This window comes from Hippocampus bargibanti, linkage group LG01 (assembly GCF_051943395.1).
Source record: "Hippocampus bargibanti isolate YZ-2025 linkage group LG01, ASM5194339v1, whole genome shotgun sequence".
NCBI lineage: Eukaryota > Metazoa > Chordata > Actinopteri > Syngnathiformes > Syngnathidae > Hippocampus > Hippocampus bargibanti.
In genome coordinates, this window is record NC_142734.1 from 6,331,755 (window position 1) to 6,350,453 (window position 18,699).

An 18,699-nucleotide genomic window follows, 5' to 3' on the forward strand; every position below is an offset into this window, starting at 1 on the left:
GATTACCTATTAAATACCACTGTAGAGGGACAATTATTTTATTGCACTGTTCTGCTTTATTTTACAGGGCCAAAACCACACGCACACGCACGCACGCGCACACACACACTCGCACGCACGCACACACACACACACACGCGCACACACACACACACAAACACAGGAGCGAACACTCATTCATCCCTCTTGAACATCTCCCTCCTCGTCAAAGCCCCCAAGCTAACATCAAGTGGGCGTCAGCAACCCCCCCACCCCCAACCCCTTCTCTCCCTCCCCTCTTGGTCGGTCGGTGTGTCCGCCACTGTGATAAAAGTCCGAGCATCATTTCCGACACAGAGGCGACAGAACTAGTCCATGCTGCTATTGGAACCGTGACAATGATGATTGAGTTTGCTTTTGAAAGGAGCCCAAACAAGGAGAAGCGTTAGGGCAGAGAAGTGAAGTGGCTGCACTTGTTGCTGCTGCTACTGGAGCGCTCAGGTGAGGCCGAGGGCGCCCGTGGACGCGCTCCTTTTCCTCCAAATTTGTGCGCGTCATGGAGCGGCACTCCGGACAACCACGCGGCACCTGACTTTACTTCCTAATCGTCGAAGACTCGCTTTATCCGACGTGCTTGGTGGGGAAGGGCTTCACCATGTTAGCTTTTAACGAGATTCTAAACACACGGGCAGCCTGGAATCAGCGTCGTGAAGGGTCCCGGGGAGTCTCATGCAAGTCACCACAACATCCCAGAGCCGCTTCCAGCTGTGCGTGTGTTTTGCTGCTGCTGCTGGTCACCCCGCGAGTGGATTCTTCATGGTGGTGAGTCTCTTCCCATTGATCAGATCTCTTTGGTCAACAAAACGGGTGTATAAAATATTAGGTACAGCTTTTTAGTGATTTAGCGTACGGTACTTTGCAGTGTTGTATAATTAATTGCTCTACGAGTCACATCAGACGCTCCAAAATGGAAAAACATTTCAGTACGAAATACTACAAAGCAAATTAATATATGTACAAAGCAGAATCGGTTAAATATTATATATATATTCATTACACACACTCATTGGCACAGCCCTACCCACTCTCGAGGACTTGCACACTGCAAGAATCCAAACTAGGGCGCGGAAAATCCTACTGGACCCTCCGCACCCTGCCCACCACCTTTTCCAGCTACTCCACTCAGGCAGGCACTACCGATACATGCGCACCAAATCCAGCAGACATTTAAACAGCTTCTTCCCCCAAGCCATTAACTCTTTGAACTCTTTCAACAGTAGCCAAAATGAACTGTATAGTGCAACTTAGCAGTTTTTTTTGACGACGATACTAGTGCAGCGTGTTCTACCGGAAACAAATTCCTTGTGTGTTTTACATACTTGGCAATAAAGATGATTCTGATTAAAAAAGTATATATTGTAGCGGGCATATATTCATTAAGTACACTCACACACACACACACACACACACACACTCACACACACATACATACATACATACATATCTCATTTTCCGTACCGCTTATTCCTCATTAGGGTCACGGCGGTTGCTGGAGCCTATCTCAGATTATATATATATATATATATATATATATATATATATATATATATATATATATATATATATATATATATATATATATATATATATATGACGGGTGTCACAACAGTGACTGTCCTCATCTCCACGATGCTGCCGTATTAATAAGACCAGACGCGTGGATGTGTCTTTTTATTTCTTTTATTTCTGCAACACAGTATGGCAGAAGGGATGGGTAAAGTCGCATGGGTTTCGTCTTGTGATTAACCAAAATCTCCTCGAGATTGTTCTCGATATGCAAAACATTGTAGATAACAAATCAGAATGAACAACGTGTGATCGTATAGTGGTTATTTACAGAAAAAGAGAAGACAACACAAGTTCATGTCATTTACATGATGTCTCTGAACGCATCATACGCGGAGACTCGGCAGAACACGCGGTGCGCTTGCAAGGGCGCACAGTTCAACCAGCCACGAACATTCACGGGCAAATGAAACACGACACAAGAAACTAAATATTGTACAATAAAAACGAAATGAAGCAATTATTACCTGCAACACAGTATGGCAGAAGGGATGGGTGAAGTCGCATGGGTTTCGTCTTGTGATTAACTGCGCAATAGAAAAGCACTATGAAGCACATGTGCTTCAAAGTTCCACTCGACAAAACGTGAAGTAAATAATGACACAAAAAGTAATCTGGACTCGAAATGAATAAGGGAACTAATTAGATAACACTAGACAGTACAAAAGGGGAAACAAAATAAGATATTGTCATGAAAATGCGCGTTAATCGAGACCAACAGAAAATTGCGACTCACCCTGAATCTCCTCGAGATTGTTCTGGAAACTATGGGCAGGACATGGTGCCACACCGTGCGCCGTTGCGTCACTTCCTTCATAATTTAATAATCTATGTGCACAACTCCGTTACACATATATATATATATATATATATATATATATATATATATATATATATATATATATATATATATATATATATATATATTTTTTTTTTTTTTCTTTTCCTGACAACTTGTCCGGAGACGTCGTGCTGAATATTCAGGAAGTCTTGTTTTCGAGTGACATCACATTTGGAACGCCCTTGACCGAGAAAGCAACACACAATGCATTTTGGGTACTTTGTTTGGTCTGAAAACATCATGTTGATCCGTGTTGATGGCGAAATTAGAAGGAAAACTACATAAATAATCCGATGGTGAATTGTTGTGTGTCGCGGCCAATTGCGGTTAACACGTGTCTACTTCTTCTTTTCCTTTCGGCTTTTCCCTTCAGGAGTCGCCACAGCGAATCAATGTCCTCCATCTATCCCGGTTTTGTGCATCCTCTTCTCTCACACCAGCTACCTTCATGTCCTCTTTGACCACATCCATAAACCTCCTCTTCGGTCTTCCTCTCAGTCTCCTGCCTGGCAGTTCAAGATTCAGCATCCTTCTCCCAATATAGTTGTTCCCTCTCTTCTGGACATGTCCAAACCATCTCAGTCTGGCCTCTCTGACTTTCTCTCCAAAGCCTCTAATATGAGTTGTCCCTCTAATGTCCCTATCCACCCTATCCAACCTGGTCACTCCCAAAGAAAACCTCAACATCTTCAGCTCTGCTACCTCCAGTTCGGCTACCTGTGTTTTCTTCAGTGGCACTATCTCCAGTCCAAACATCATGGCTGGTCTCACCACTGTTTTATATACTTTTCATTTAATCCTAGCTGAAACCCTCCTATCACACATCACACCTGACATTTTTCTCCAGCCGCTCCAGCCTGCCTGGACATGCTTCTTCACCTCTTTTCCATACTCTCCACTGCTCTGGACAGTTGACCCTAAGTACTTAAAATCCTCCATCTTTTTTTATCTCTTCCCCCTGTAGCATCACTCTTGCACTTGGATCCCTCTCATTCACACACATATATTCCGTCTTGCTGCCACTGATCTTCATTCCTCTCCTTTCCAGGGCATATCTCTAAACCTCTAGTTTCCGTTACATTGGAGTTCAGGCGGCTCGAATTGATACGGAAGGACTTCTTTAATCGATTGCAATCATTTATGCTTCCCTCTTCAGAACTATTTGAATCATATCCATAACTGGATGAGTAACAAGAAAGCATCTTCTCCGTGTCACGTTTTGCGAGGTGGTGATGGCGGGTGCGGATCCCAAAAAGCAGGCAGGAGGGAGCAGGCGGTTGTATTTCAGAAATTGTATTCAAATAAAGTCAGCAGGAACAAAATGTAAAACATCAAAATCATCTGAATGGAAAAAAATACAAAGTATCAAAAGAAAACCAAGATTAAAAGTCCGCCAAGATTAAACAAACATATGCACTGCACACAGTGCATACAATTGCATCCAACAGCATACAATGTGTTCAACAGCATTCAATGACATTTAACAATTACCCGACACTGAATGGTCGTGCTAGGTGTCCTTTTGAGTGTGACTGATTGGAAACGACCGGCACCTGTGCAGGTGCAGGCGGGGCTGACAGCGCCACCCGTTGGTCGCCAACCAGATCATGACACTCCGAATCTGAACTCTCTGAAGCCATTGTTTTGATAATGGAGCAAGGCAGTGACCAATAGTCACGTCACCAACAAGGGGGCGGGACTTTCTGAATATCCCCAGTTCCGAGCTCATTTTGTGGCAATTTTGGGACACTTTAAGTCATTTGTATTGGTGTTTTGCATTTGACTAAAAAGATCAGCCTGCGTGTTTTGGGTATTTTAGATGGTCTAAAACGTTTTTCTGATGTCAGTTAGGAAACAAAAAATGGTGTCTGTTGTCCTTTAGCTCATTTGTTTCAGTAGATGCCATCTTCTTGGCCACTCACCGTGGCTTCTTGCTCTCATCATTCAGAATGTGGCAACAACACAAGCGAGGTTTATTTTGGTGTGCCGATGATGATTTACAAGCCAATAAAGTCCACTTGATGTCAAGAGAGAAAGAGGAGAAATTAAGGATGAGTTGCTGCTTGGCTTGTCCTGGCCTTTGATGAGCACTCTCTTGGTCTTCCCCTCATCTAATTCGTCTCTTGGGGGGTCTAGAGCCGCTGGTCTCTATCCTCTCTCGTAAAAGCACCGCAGAGCTACGCACTTCCTGACACCTCCTCAATGACCCACCCGAGCGCTGGCTGCTCTTACGCCCCCGCGTGCGCACACACACACACACACACACACACACACACACACACACACACACACACACACACACACACACACACACACACACACACACACACACGCGCGCAGACACGCACACACGCACACACGCACACCCATATCAATTTCAGACATTATTGCGGAAAAACTTGGCTGCGGTGTTTCATGTCTGTTTTATGAAGGTTGTGTGCAGGATTGGACAGAGAGCGTGGGAGAGAAATGAGTGAAAAGAAAATGAAAGCTAAAGGGGGTCTCCGATGGACAGGGTTGATGGAGGCCCCTTGGTCTGATTTGTGACTCTGTAGTTTTTGACCGGCTCATTGGACGATATGTTAAAAGGCACATCCAGGTGCAGAGAGGTTAAGTGTCTATTTATTTGCGTGGATGAGTAAATGGATTTATCCTCCCTCCAAGACACAAACCTTAAACTGTCCAAGAAGAATGTTTTTTTTTTGCTTTTCTTTACTGCATGCTATCTACTGGGCCACCTTGAACACTGATGGGTGCTCTGTTGATGCTTGATATGTGTGTTGTACACCACACAGAAATATCCAGGCAGGCATGGAATACGGTCTGAGTGGAATGGGTGCAAAAACTCGACTTCTTAAGTTAGGAGGCGGTAGGGTTGCTCAAAGACACCTCGGCAGGAGTTTGGAAGCTGACGAGTATTTTGGTAACTACCACAGTGGTGCTTTGACAAACAAGGAGCTGAAACTTTCAAGATTTTTAATACAAAAGCCGTTAGGGCTCATCCATCATTCCATCTATCCATCCAACAATCCAATCCATCCATCCAACAATCCAATCCATCCATCCAAGTCAATCCATCCATTTATCCATCCAACCATCCAATCCATCCATCCATCCCATCCATCCACCCATCTATCCATCTATTCATACATACATACATACATATATCCATCCAATCAATCCATCCATTTATCCAATCCAATCCAATACATCCATCCACCTCAATCTATCTATCTATCTATCTATCTATCTATCTATCTATCTATCTATCTATCTATCTATCTATCTATCTATCTATCTATCTATCTATCTATCTATCTATCTATCTATCTATCTATCCATCCATCCATCCATCCATCCATCCATCCATCCATCCATACATACATACATACATACATACATACATACATACATACATACATACATACATGCATACAATCAATCCATCCATCCATCCATCCATCCAACTCAATCCATCCATCCAGTCCAATCCAATCCAATCCAATCCAATCCAATCCAATCCAATCATCCATCCATCCATCCATTCATCCATCTCCATTTGTAAAATATTTGTGTGACAAAGAGGTTGGCTTCTTTGTTTTATTTTGGCATTTCACATTTGCTCAACGGCCTTTCTGTTTAGAGGGAGCATGTTGTTCTCACGCCCGCGTGGGTTTTCAGCGGGTACTCTGGTTTCCACTTACATTCCAAAAACATGCATGGCAGGTGAATGGAAAACTCTAAATTGTGATTGTGAGTGCAAATGGATTTGTGTGTGTTCATAGTACTCCGAGATACTGTTATCTGACTGGATGGTGATGATTGATCAGTCAGTTACACATGAAACTTTTTTTTCAGGATGCATGTCAGGCTGATTGAACACTCCAAATTGTCCCTGGGTCTGAGTCTGAGTGTGAATGGTTTTTTGTCTCTGTGTCCCCTGGCAACCAATTCAGGGTGTCCCCTGCCTGGTGCCCGAAGACGGCTGGGATTGTCACGATCTGGTTGGCGACCAAGGGGTGGCGCTGTCGGCCCCGCCGGCACCTTCACAGGTCGTTAGTAGTTCCAATCCGTGGCAGACAGATTTTTACTCATTGTTTTCTTTGATACTTTGTACTTTTCTGTTCAGATGACTGATGTTTTAAGTTTTGTTCCGGCTGAATTTATTTTAATACAATTTGTCAAATACATCCTGCTGATACCTCCTGCCTGTTTTTTGGGATCCACAACCGCCATCACCACCTTGCAAACCGTGACAGGGATAGGCTCCAGCACCTCCCGCGACCCTAATGAGGACAAAGTGTCTGTGTATGTTGTGTTGTTAGCTTCCATCCATCCATTTTCTGTACCACTTTATTCGCACAAGGATCACAGGGTAGGCTGGAGCTCACCCCAGCTGTCTTTGGGCAGTAGGCCAACCAGATCAGTTTTGCTTTTTTATATCTTCATTCCATCAAGCTAATTATACCAGAGCTATACTATGGCGTCTTAGTAAAACAATACAATTGCCTACCTTCTAAAAATACGTCAAATAAATATTCAACATGAGTTGCATTGCCCATTGTGAAAAATATGACTTGCAGAATGAGAGCCTGTGATCAGCTACCTTAACCGGCACAATTTTCTTGGGAAACTGTCTTCGATCTGATTATTTTGCACCAGAGGTGTTTTAACATTCGGACATATTTTGAGGGAACTCCGAAGTCGCTGTGCAGCGACAGAAATAACCATCTGTCCTTTCTCTACTGCATGCGTTTGGCCGATGTCACACCTGAATGTGGCATTTGCCTCGTCAAGAGATCCGCCAAAACGGTTGTGGATTGCAACATGCTGGCAAGGTCAACTTCAAAATAAAAGCAAAAAAAGTCCTTCTGTATATGGACAGCGCTGCTTCAGCTACTGCTGTGTAAATCACCGCTGGTCACTCACTGGTTGAGCGGATTGGTCATTGTAGTGTCAATGCAGTTGAGCTAACATGACAGGAAATACCAAAAACAAACACACATGCTAGATGCTCAATCACAGTAAATAAAATAAAATAGCCCCTTTTTGTGCCCCATTGTTATCGTTTGTTCATGTGTCTTATTCTAATCATGGTGACCCCACTGAGTCCATCTTATGTGTCTGGCTATATTAAGAATACATTTCCATTTGTGACTCCTGATTGTTCCGTACGCAGGTACATAGGCGCACTGGGTGCCCGTGTGATCTGCGACAATATCCCAGCCTTGGTGAATAAGCAGCGGCAACTGTGCCAGCGACATCCAGACATCATGCAGGCCATCGGCGAGGGTACAAAGGAATGGATCAGAGAGTGCCAGCATCAGTTCAGACACCATCGTTGGAACTGTAGCACACTGGAACGTGATCCCACTGTGTTCGGCCGAGTCTTGCTGAGAAGTAAGTCCACATCTAGCAACGTGTCGAGTACTTCTTCTGATCATTGGATTTAATCATGGCATTTTTAAATGTATAATTGGGCCAGCATTCTCATGTGTCGTTGACTCATTCACTGCTATTCACGAATTTATTTGGGAAATTAAAAATATGACAGAGAGCGCCATTCCCGAATTTGTTCGGGTTTTGTTTTTCATGCTTGGGTGCCGATAAAGCGCTGGCCATGGCCTCTGGGAATGTTTTCTCTTTTCCACAAGGGGGCAGCATTTCCCTTTTTTCCCACGCTAGCGTTTTTTCCATCTTAAAGCAACCAATATGTATGTATTGCATTGTATTTTCGACAGCTGCCCTTATTTCAAGTTCATATAACTCTAGACCCATATAATTTAGGAATTAACTGTTTTTTTCTGATGAAACAAGAACGTCTAAGGTTTCTAATAATAATAATAATAATAATAATAATAATAATAATAATAATAATAATAATAATAATAATAATAATAATAATAATAATAATACAGCGGGACCTTGGTTTACGAACTTAATTGGTTCCCATACAGAGTGTGTAAGGCGAAAAGTGTGTATCCAAAAAATGAATTTCCTATAGGAAACCATTAAAATGAGAATAATCCGTTTCCAGGTCCCCATAAAACATAATTTTCTACTTTCTAATTTTCTAAGCCTTAAAACTACACAAAATATACCTTATTTTATGTATAATAAATGGGCTATTGTATTATGATTAAAGAAATAAACTGTACAGTACAATAAAGTCATTTTATTTACCTTTGTGATGGTTGTTAATGGCTTGATGGAATGGAGTGTCCGGTTTCCTCAGCATTAAACACTTGATGAGGAACATAGGCTTCGTTCACCATCTTGAGGAATGATCCCTTGTAGGTGATTTCTCTGTGATAATTGTATCTAGTTCATCAATTGTGATCTGTTTAGCTGGGTTAATAGCTTTTTGCATCAAGCATACAGATGACTTGTGCGGGTTATTTGTGGAGCCTGATTGATTGGATATTTCACCTTCCAGTCTACACTCTGCTTTTGAACTATCAAAGTTGAAATGGGTCAAAATTTCACTGTTTTCTATCCATTGTCTCACAATTTTACTCGTTTTTCCCCTTTTCTCTTTCTTTATTTCAAGCTCTGTCCTCTCCCTTTCGTGTGTGTGTGTTTTCTCTCTCTCTCTGTCTGCCTGTCTCTTTAATGTTTAAACCCCCCCCCCCCCCCCCCAACACTGCTGGGTTCTTGACCAATCACGTGGCTTTAACCAAAGACGCCATTTTGTTTTTTGGAGAACCGCCTCATTCTCTCTCTGTCTATAACACCAAACTCCACTATTGCGTTCTTGACCAATCACGTGGCTTTAACCGACGACTGGGGGCGGGGAATAGAGGACAAAAAAAGTCCGCTGCCATTTCCTTGTTTGGAGGACTGGCTCATTCACGAACGACACATCACTCATTGTGGCAGCTCCGTGTGTATCCCGAAAAATAGTTTGTATGCCAAGGTAAAATTTTCATATATGTAACGTTTGAAAACCGAAACGTTCGTAAGCCAAGGGGTTCATAAACCGAGGTCCCACTGTACATTTTATTTTAAGTGCCTTTCAAAGCTCTCAAGGACACTTTACAGTTACAGACAAGCATAGGTACTGCGGAAAGTTATGTCCCCTGCATTGAATGTTTATGTAGTCCAAAATTTAATATTATGCGTGTCCTGGAATTCCAGTTACAATGACAAAAACCCTGGCACTGGAGTGGACACATTTTCACACATGTATGGCAGTGAATGAGTTAAAACAGCTGATAACGCTTCCTCAGAATTTCTACGCTCATTGTTCCTGTCTGGGGCAATTGACAACGGGCCTTGGTCAGTATAACAGGCCTTCCATTGGGTGACTTGCAAAGTAGATCATGTCTTGAGAAATGTAAAAGGCATGCTGTGATTTATTCTACATGATGTAGCAGTGTTGTGGCCATAAAGCTTCTCCAAATGCTGCACTGCAGCTGAGGACAACATTCAAAGCATTGCACAAAAAGCACAAAAAAACTGTGGATGATGTTTATTGCTTCAAGAAGAGCCCATACTTTGGGGTGCAATTCTGACTAATGTTTTGAAACATAAAATACAGTAGCTTGGGCGGAAAAGACAATCATTATTGGAATGGTGGTAACTTCCCCCACACTAACCTGTTGGTTGACAGAACATTTTCCGCATTCAATACAGAAATACAACCAGTGTGTTGTGGAGAAGGATAAGCATTATTGAAGATGTAAATATTTAGAAAGAGATATTGATTATCAGACAAACGGCTTAGTTTGAACGATGAACAGCAACGCCCGCGTTCAGCCTCCCACACAAAGACCCCCACACGCCAGCCACTGCCCTCATGCAATCACCCCCCCCCCCCCCTACACACACACACACACACACACACACACACCTCACTGATGAAGTAAGACATTCCGGTCAATGCACAGTCGACAGGTTGGTTTACAGAGCAAGGATATTTGGCTCTTATTTCTTCCTTTCATTTATTATCAACAATGTAAAAAGGATATTTTGCAGAAGCACAATTTGTAAACAAGATTTGTCAGGTTGTCTTCGCCTTGTGTCATTTAAGTCTCACTCTACCGAATGAGACATCATTGTTGGGTTGACCAAGCTGAGACATTACATTTCATTAAATTACATTACATTATATATTGGTTTATATAGCACTTTAACAACAGCTGAAGGTGTAACAAAGCGCTTCACATGGACGGCAACATATACAGGAAATAAAGCAGTGACAAATACAGTAGAAAGCACCAGTGAGCAAAACCAAGACACAGTCAATAATCAGGGGAGGATTAACACACTCATTGCATCATGGCTCACCGTGTTTTCTTCTGTTTTGTCCATTTGAGCAATGCCTTAAATTCGACGTCGACATCAAACACAGGTGTTTGTTCTGTTTTTCCATTACATTGTACCAACGACGTGGGGGTCAGGGTAGGGAAGTGAGGCAGTACGAATCCTGACTGTCGCTTCTCAGAATCAGAATCAGAAACCCTTAAATAGTCCCACAATGGGAACATTTGCAATCTACAGCAGCAAAATTGAGAGGGGTGGGCTGGGGCGGGGGTCAAAGATAAAACAAAGTACTGTATTCTATGCACAAAAGAAAATGTCAGGTGACTGAAATGTACAACTGCACACAAAAAAGAATCATAAAAAGAACTGTACATAGTGCAAAATATAAAGATAGATAAAAGTATAAATAAGCATAAAAGCTCCTGCATCTGAAGAGTCATTAAAATAATTAAAAAGTTCATTTTTGTTCCATTTTAGTACAATTGTGCATGCTTTTCTTTTTCATCCCATAATTATCAAGAATGTCATAATGAAATTATATTTCCTGTCCGAATATGGGGGAAGGAATGAAAAGGGAGCATTGCGCATTCCACGCCTCCAGTGACCACGTTCACATTCGTTGATGACTGCGAGCACGCACAAAAGAGCCGTTGCTGTTTGTTTTTGTACCTCTAACCAATGTGTTTCATGACATACATGCTGCACATGCCGATGTTCAACGGTCTGTCTAGGTTCTTACATGAGTGTGTGTGACATTTCCAATTGGTCAGATAACCAAATGAAAGTATACAGTGGTGACAAAGAAGTACATTTCTTCTACCAGCTATGCAATGCATAAAAGAAGCCCATATAAAAGAAGGCTTTGGACATGCAGACTTACTTTCCATCTTAAAGAGGGAATCTTTAACTTATCCACTGCAAGATGTGTGAAATGTGTTTTAGGACTACATAAACATTCAATGCAGCATAAGAAATCTTAGACTCTCTTCTTTCATTAGAAAAAAAAGAGTTAATTCCTAAGTTATATGGGTATGGAGTTATATGAGCTTGAAATGAGGGCGGCTATCCAAAATACAATGCAATACATACATGTTGGTTTATATATTGCTTTAACAACAACTGAAGCTGGAACGAAGCTCTAACATGCAAAAAATGCTACCCCCTTGTGGGGTAGCATTTCCCACAAGGGACCCACAAGGAAAAAACATCACCAGATGTCATGGCCAGTGCTTGATCGGCACCCAAACAAGCAGAAACAATGCCTGAACAAATTCGGGAATTGGGCTCTACGTCATATTTTTAATTCCCCAATAAATTCATGAATTGCAGTGAATGAGTTAAGATGGCAAATAAAATATACATGTTTTATTGAAACATATATTTCACAAAAAGTTGAAATTGAGGCTAATTCTTGTATTTTGGGCCGTAATTCTAATTTGCAATGAAACAATACAATGAATGAAATAGTTAATATTAGTGGCACTTTGACAAGCCCCATGCTAAAGTTAGCATCAATATACTTCTGTGAGAGACAGCAGAAAGCAAGCGTGCAAGCTAATCAGCAGTGTGCAGGCTTGCTAGGAGTAACTTTGCCTCTGGACCCGGCAAGTTGACTTTCATTACGATCGTTTGGCTGGATTTTTTTTACCAATCATAAGGAACGGATAACTATTCATATTAATGGTGAGTATTATCACAAAGTTATTTTAAATAATACATTCTGATATTTAGTAGAAATCACGTGCATGTTTATTTGCACGCGTATTTGCGTGTGTGTGGCTCTCACTGAAAAACATTTCTAAATGTTTTACTTTTATGACTCTCTGAGTCAAAAAGGTTCCCGACCCCTATTCTAGGCACTATGAAAACAATACCATTACAAAAACAGGTGTGGGCACATCATCAGGTGGTTTCTTCATGCTGGGGTAAAACTGACAGTTTGTCAGTGTGGACTGGATTTGCAAGAAATTTTATGTATCTTTGTGCTCTCTCTCTCTGTTCCAGGCAGCCGAGAAGCAGCATTTGTCTACGCCATCTCCTCTGCTGGGGTGGTGTACGCACTTACTCGTGCCTGCAGCCAAGGGGATCTTAAGATGTGCAACTGTGACCCTCAAAAACGTGGTCGAGACAAGGATGAACGAGGAGAATTTGACTGGGGGGGATGTAGTGACCACATTAACTACGGGATCAGGTTTGCCAAAGCCTTCATAGATGCCAAAGAGAGGACGGTCCGTGATGCACGGGCGCTTATGAATCTCCACAACAACCGCTGTGGAAGAACGGTGAGTGTGCGATGTGGCATATTAATAAAGACACTTCTTTTAATTTTCTTTCAATAGTTTTGTCTGCCTCTGCTAAGTGTGGAAGCTGAAGGCATTTTCATAGTCTTGGCTTTTATTTTCTACACACATATAGCACTACTTCTTCAGTAGTGCTATATGTGAATCAATCCAGACTCAAAAGTGTGGTGTGATTCACTACAAATCTACTCGAGGGTACCATTAGCCAGGAAATAACTAATCGACCTTTCTTAATGATGTCCATTTTTTTCTTGTCTCGAAAATGGCTTTAACAGTAAATCTCCAACCAAATCAATTTCTTCTCCTCACTCAACCATTATGCGTTCACAAAACTGATATTAAATCAACACAATACATTTGCTTAAGCAGCTTGCTACAGATACTGCATGCTAACTTTGGTCAGCAAGTTCTTATCACTAGTGGCTAGTGATACAATGATTGGCTAGTGACTAGCCAATCATGTGCATTGGCCAACACTTTCCAGCAGGCCTTGGGTTGCCAACTCAAACTCTGATTGGTTGAAGCAACAGTTTCATGGACATTGATTTTTATGCTCCAGAACTGATTGCGAAGGTGTCCAGGTAGATTTCTGACCCTGGTAACAAATGATGGCAACATTTGTGATTGGTTATATGCTTCAATATGAAAACACTGGAAGCAGCATAATGGGGGAAACGTAATGAAAGGAAGCTGAAAGACAATTTGCAATTATTTCATAAGAAATCATGGACAAAATATAATAAACATCAGTCCTTGATTCAGATATTTACAGGCCAGAAGAGAAGGCTTTGCAGGCCTTGACGCCACTGACATTGACATTTAATTTGTTGCATGTTCCATTGTTCGTTCCGGAAGAACCGTGAATTGGTGTAATTGAAAGTCAATGTATGTAAATGTACTTTTTTCATGTAAAAGAGTCACAGTCCTTCATTGAAGTCAACAAGTAAAAACACAAATGTACTTCGCACCACTCTTTCTACATTTAGGCAGTGAAGCGTTTCATGAAGCTGGAATGCAAGTGTCACGGTGTTAGCGGCTCATGTGCGCTGCGGACGTGCTGGATGGCCATGTCGGACTTCAGAAAGACCGGCGACTACCTGAGGAGGAAATACAACGGGGCCATCGAGGTGACCATGAACCAAGACGGGACAGGATTTACCGTAGCCAATAAAGCCTTCCGGCGGGCCACCAAAAATGACCTTGTCTACTTTGAGAACTCACCCAATTATTGTCTGCCGGACAAATCAACAGGTAATCTGCTTGATCTTGTTGATAGATGAGCCCTGCCTGTATTATGTGTGTGTATATGAATGTCTTTGTTTGTGTGTGGATGTCAATCGTGGCAGTCAGATAACATAGTTGGCCTCCTGTCTGATGTCTGTGTCAGTGGAAGCTAATATCCTCGTAGCCTGGGGGACACGGTCATTCTGTGACCAACCTGACCTCTGTCAGTCTCTGCCAACACAAACACACACCTACGCACACCCACTGCTTAGAGCCTGTGTCGTTCCACCTCTGCCTAATGCAGGCAACTGCTTACGATGGCCTCCGTTTGGTCAATTGAGAGGAGGAAATGCTTGAGCAATCTTGAGGGATCAACACCTCTCTCCATCTCCCCCGAACCTGCCATCTTTGTCGATTGGTCCATCATCCCCCCCTCTTTTCTCACCTTCCCAGTGGAATTCGCAGCCTAGGGACACAAACAGCTAATTAAAAAAAAGTCACTTCTGTTTGTTGGCCAGTCTTTCTTGCTCTCTGTCTGTCTGAGCTAAGCATAGCTGGAGGGCAAAGTGGGCCTCAGTGTGAGAGCCTGTCTGTCTGTCACGCTCCACTGTCCATTAACCGTCTCACACCATACACATATACACACGCACACACACTCACACACACAGACACACACAATGCAGCTTCAAAGGGAGCAATGGCTTGGGAAAGGCAGTGTAACTATAGGCTACTCTACCAACAGTGCATAGCTGTCTATGTGTCTCTGTTGTCTATGGGCAGCTTGTTGTGATAGTTGGCAATTCAAACACAGAGCTTCTCCAATCAAACAGCGACACTAATCTCCATGTGGATGACATTCACACACCTCACACACAAACACACGCTCACACCAAGACAATGGATCATGCAGTCTGTGTATTCAGGCTTTTGATACTGCAGTACCAATATCAATTATCCATTTTCCCTTCCGCTTGTCCATATCCAAAACTGTAACAAACATATCATGCAACCAAATGATGACCCTGTTATATTTTCTTTGTTTTAACTGAAACTTTTGTATGCTCTTCAGGTTCTATCGGGACTTCTGGGCGCTTGTGCAATAAGACATCGCACAGCCCAGAGGGATGTGAGGTGATGTGTTGTGGGCGGGGCTACGACACCACCAGAGTTGAACAATTCACCCAGTGCGAGTGCAAATTTGAATGGTGCTGTGCTGTGGAGTGCAAGGTCTGCAAGGAAACTGTGGATGTACACACATGCAAGGCACCTAAGCAAGTGGAATGGTTGGACAAGACCTGATCACAAAAGTACACACCATCATCCTAGGATGGGTCTCCACCCCTTCCTCTTTGCAGGCCATCCTGCAGAAAATGACATTCTGGGAAAGTGTGTCTGAATATGCTCTGCATCCTTGCCACACCCCTGACCCCTTCTCGGTTCGTCATTGCATGGCTTATGTACCTGTTTGTGTCAAAGCGGAAGAATTCAATGCCGGTCAGTATACAGTAAATGAAACCCCTTTGGCTTCTGCTTGCAAACCAGTGGGGTCAGAGGATCAATGGTAACAAGGAACAACCAAGGGGTTCAGATGGATATGTATCAATGTTTCAGTCCTTTGGAATGTTGTTCTAGTAACCGGTTGTGAGTATAAAATGGTTTGCTGCTTCAAGAACGCTTTACATATACATTCGTACATGAACTGAGCCCTCAAATCAGTATTATAACAAAAACATCATATACTCACATATTTTCCTTTGTTTTTATTATTGTTTTGTTTTGTTTTTTTAACTCCAGCAACTGTTTTTGTCACACTGTGTGCACTTTGACCAGTGGATATTGAAGCTAAAGAAATCTTTGGCAAAAGACTCAAGGAAAATATAAAGATGGCGCTTGTCTGTGTTTTTTTTAAATAAATGGATAATAAATTGAGTCATTGTAATACTATAGGGGAAAATAGATTTTTTACATGTGTTTATTTACACATTACGAATGATCGATTCATGTCCCATCATTGGATGCAATCAGTGGCGGGCCGTGGATTTCATCGCTATGCCTTCAGTAGTGCTACATCTGAATCAATCCAGACTGAAAAAGTGTGGTGTGATTTATTACAAGTTCACTAGAGGGTATCATTAGCTAGGAAATAACTGACTGACCTTTCTTAATAATGTCCGTATTCTCTTGAAAATTCTGTCCTGAAAATGGCTCTCCAATCAAATCAGTTTATTCTCCTCATTCGGCCATTGTGGGTTGACAAAACTGCTATTAAATCAACACAATATATTTGCTTATGCAGCTCGCTACCGATACAGTGTGCTAGTTATGGCCAGTATGCTCTTGTCACTTGCGGCTTGTGATCAGAGCAGTTTTCGCAAACTATGATTGGCTAGTCACTAGCCAATCATAGTGTGCGAACACTCTGATGTTGAACAGCGCCTTCAAGAAGACGTTGGTCCACCTTTTTGGTTGCCAACTCGAAATCTTATTGGTGAGAGCAACGGTTTGATTGACACATTTGATGCGACTGTGAAGGTGTACAGGTAGATTTCTGACCCCGGAAACAAATGATGGCTGAAATGTGATTGGATAGCAGAGAAGGCCTTGCAGGCCCTGATGGTCCGCCACTGAATTCAATGGACTATACAATGACTGACAGGCAGAGTACAAAGGAGGATGGTGGGTTTCTCACACCAAAGCCACAAATCCCATTACCAGGTTAGATAAAGTTTGGACTGTACATCGATCCCAACACAAGTGGTCAATCCAGTTACATTACAGTGCAAACATACCACAGATCTTTACAAGTAGTCAAAACCAAGACCAGATAAAGGCTTTTGCAAAATGTTTTAAGGCACATCGAAACGTGAGCAAAATTACCAGGTGTTAAATACCATCTCAAGACTTTGTTATGTAACATGTGATCATGGCATTGAAAACACATCTAAACTCACCACAAACCAGAATCATAAATCATAAACAGTAGCAGTAGTAGAACAAAATCATGGGGCACTGTTCTGGTCAACGGCCGCATATGCGCTTGGCGGAAAAAGTAGCACATCTTCATTTTTGTGCTGGGAAAAATTAAGTTTAGCATGGTTGGGAATTTGAAAGATAGACCCTGTGTTTTCTCTTAGAAGACCATAACTTACCTCACAATTTAGCGACTTCTTCATCTTCAAAAGTCAAGCAATTTTGTTTTGAGGGCCCCATTGTCATACTGCTCCAAAGTTGTGCATGACGTCATTGAGGTCAGATGTAAACATCGCGGAGTCTGCCTGTGGCTCGGAACCCATGCTTCAAGTTCGGCTTCATCTCGCAGAGTCGTAAGCAAAGTCTGCAAAATTTACTCCAGTGCGCCACAAGCTAACAGCTCCACTCAGAACAAGAGACACAGATATCCATTTATAGATATTTAGCCGTATAGAATGCAAGGGCTTCATATATCTCTTCTTCATGGAGCTGAGGTATGAAACATCAAATATCTTGACAGCATTTTTGCCTTTTTCCATTTTTGAATTTCACTTGAACAGCACTTGTGAAAGGCAACCCCACCTTTCTAAGAACATTGCACTATGCCTGATTGCACTCGCCAGGTGTTGAAAAAAGTACATTTGAATTGAAAAAGAAATCACTTTTAAGCCGTTACTTTGTGGTGAAGAAATCATCATTCATTCATTGAATGAATGACAGAATGAATAAATAATCAAACACATTGGATTACTTAGCATCGTTTCTTTGCGTCGTAGTACCAAACCGAATTGGATCCGATCACATTATGTTGGATGAAATTGTGTTCAATCGCACTGAGTCCTGATGAGGAACTGGATTTATGTATGTGTAAATGATCCAACCCAAAGCCCTGTAGATCCTCAGCAGCACCATCGTTACAGCTATCTTGATGTGGTCCACGTTTTCAAAAGTGGTCCTCATGATGACTTAATTGATTTGGAGAGGAGGAAATTAAGCACACAGAGCTGTTTCTGCATAGTCAGGTTTGCCAGGAACTGTCACATATTCAAGGCATTGTGAACAGACATCCTGTCATGGTGTCCTGGCACAACTCCCGCTTCTTATTTCGGCAAAAGATTATGACTGTAAATCGCCTGGATCTCACGAAGATGTCCCCATTGTGGGACTATTAAAGGCTTTCTGATTCTGATTCTGATTCTGATTCTGAAGGGGGAAAACTGCAATCTTTTAGTTTCAGTTTGAAAGGACCATTTTGTAACACGAGAGCGTAATTTTCTTTTTGTCTTCGACGCACCTTGCATATTCCAATTAAGCAGGGGTCGGGAACCTTTTTAACTAAGAGAGTCATAAAAGTAAAATATTTAGAAATGTTTTTTAGTCGCACGCACGCACATGCACACGAATACATGCGAATGCAAACATGCATGCACATGATTTCAACAAAATGTCAGAATGTCTTATTTAAAATAACTTTGTGATAATACTCACCATTAA

At 42.0% G+C, this 18,699-nt stretch overlaps 1 protein-coding gene across 1 annotated transcript; it reads left to right on the forward strand.

The window, feature by feature from the left end:
- The first annotated feature begins 341 nt into the window (after positions 1-341).
- Positions 342-16,164, forward strand: LOC148902877 (protein Wnt-2b-A-like). The gene is made up of 5 exons (XM_088992488.1): positions 342-801; positions 7,626-7,846; positions 12,716-12,993; positions 13,998-14,262; positions 15,305-16,164. Exons 1-5 carry the CDS (start codon positions 635-637, stop codon positions 15,532-15,534), a joined length of 1,161 nt encoding a protein of 386 aa, XP_088848614.1. The 5' UTR covers positions 342-634; the 3' UTR covers positions 15,535-16,164.
- The last annotated feature ends 2,535 nt before the right edge of the window (positions 16,165-18,699 follow it).

Excerpts from the sequence above, each read along its gene's own strand:
- LOC148902877 (XM_088992488.1), top strand. The coding sequence starts at position 635 with ATGTTAGCTTTTAACGAGATTCTAAACACACGGGCAGCCTGGAATCAG. Across the intron at positions 802-7,625 it reads CGAGTGGATTCTTCATGGTG|GTACATAGGCGCACTGGGTG; the intron begins GTGAGTCTCTTC and ends TTCCGTACGCAG. Across the intron at positions 7,847-12,715 it reads CGGCCGAGTCTTGCTGAGAA|GCAGCCGAGAAGCAGCATTT; the intron begins GTAAGTCCACAT and ends TCTCTGTTCCAG.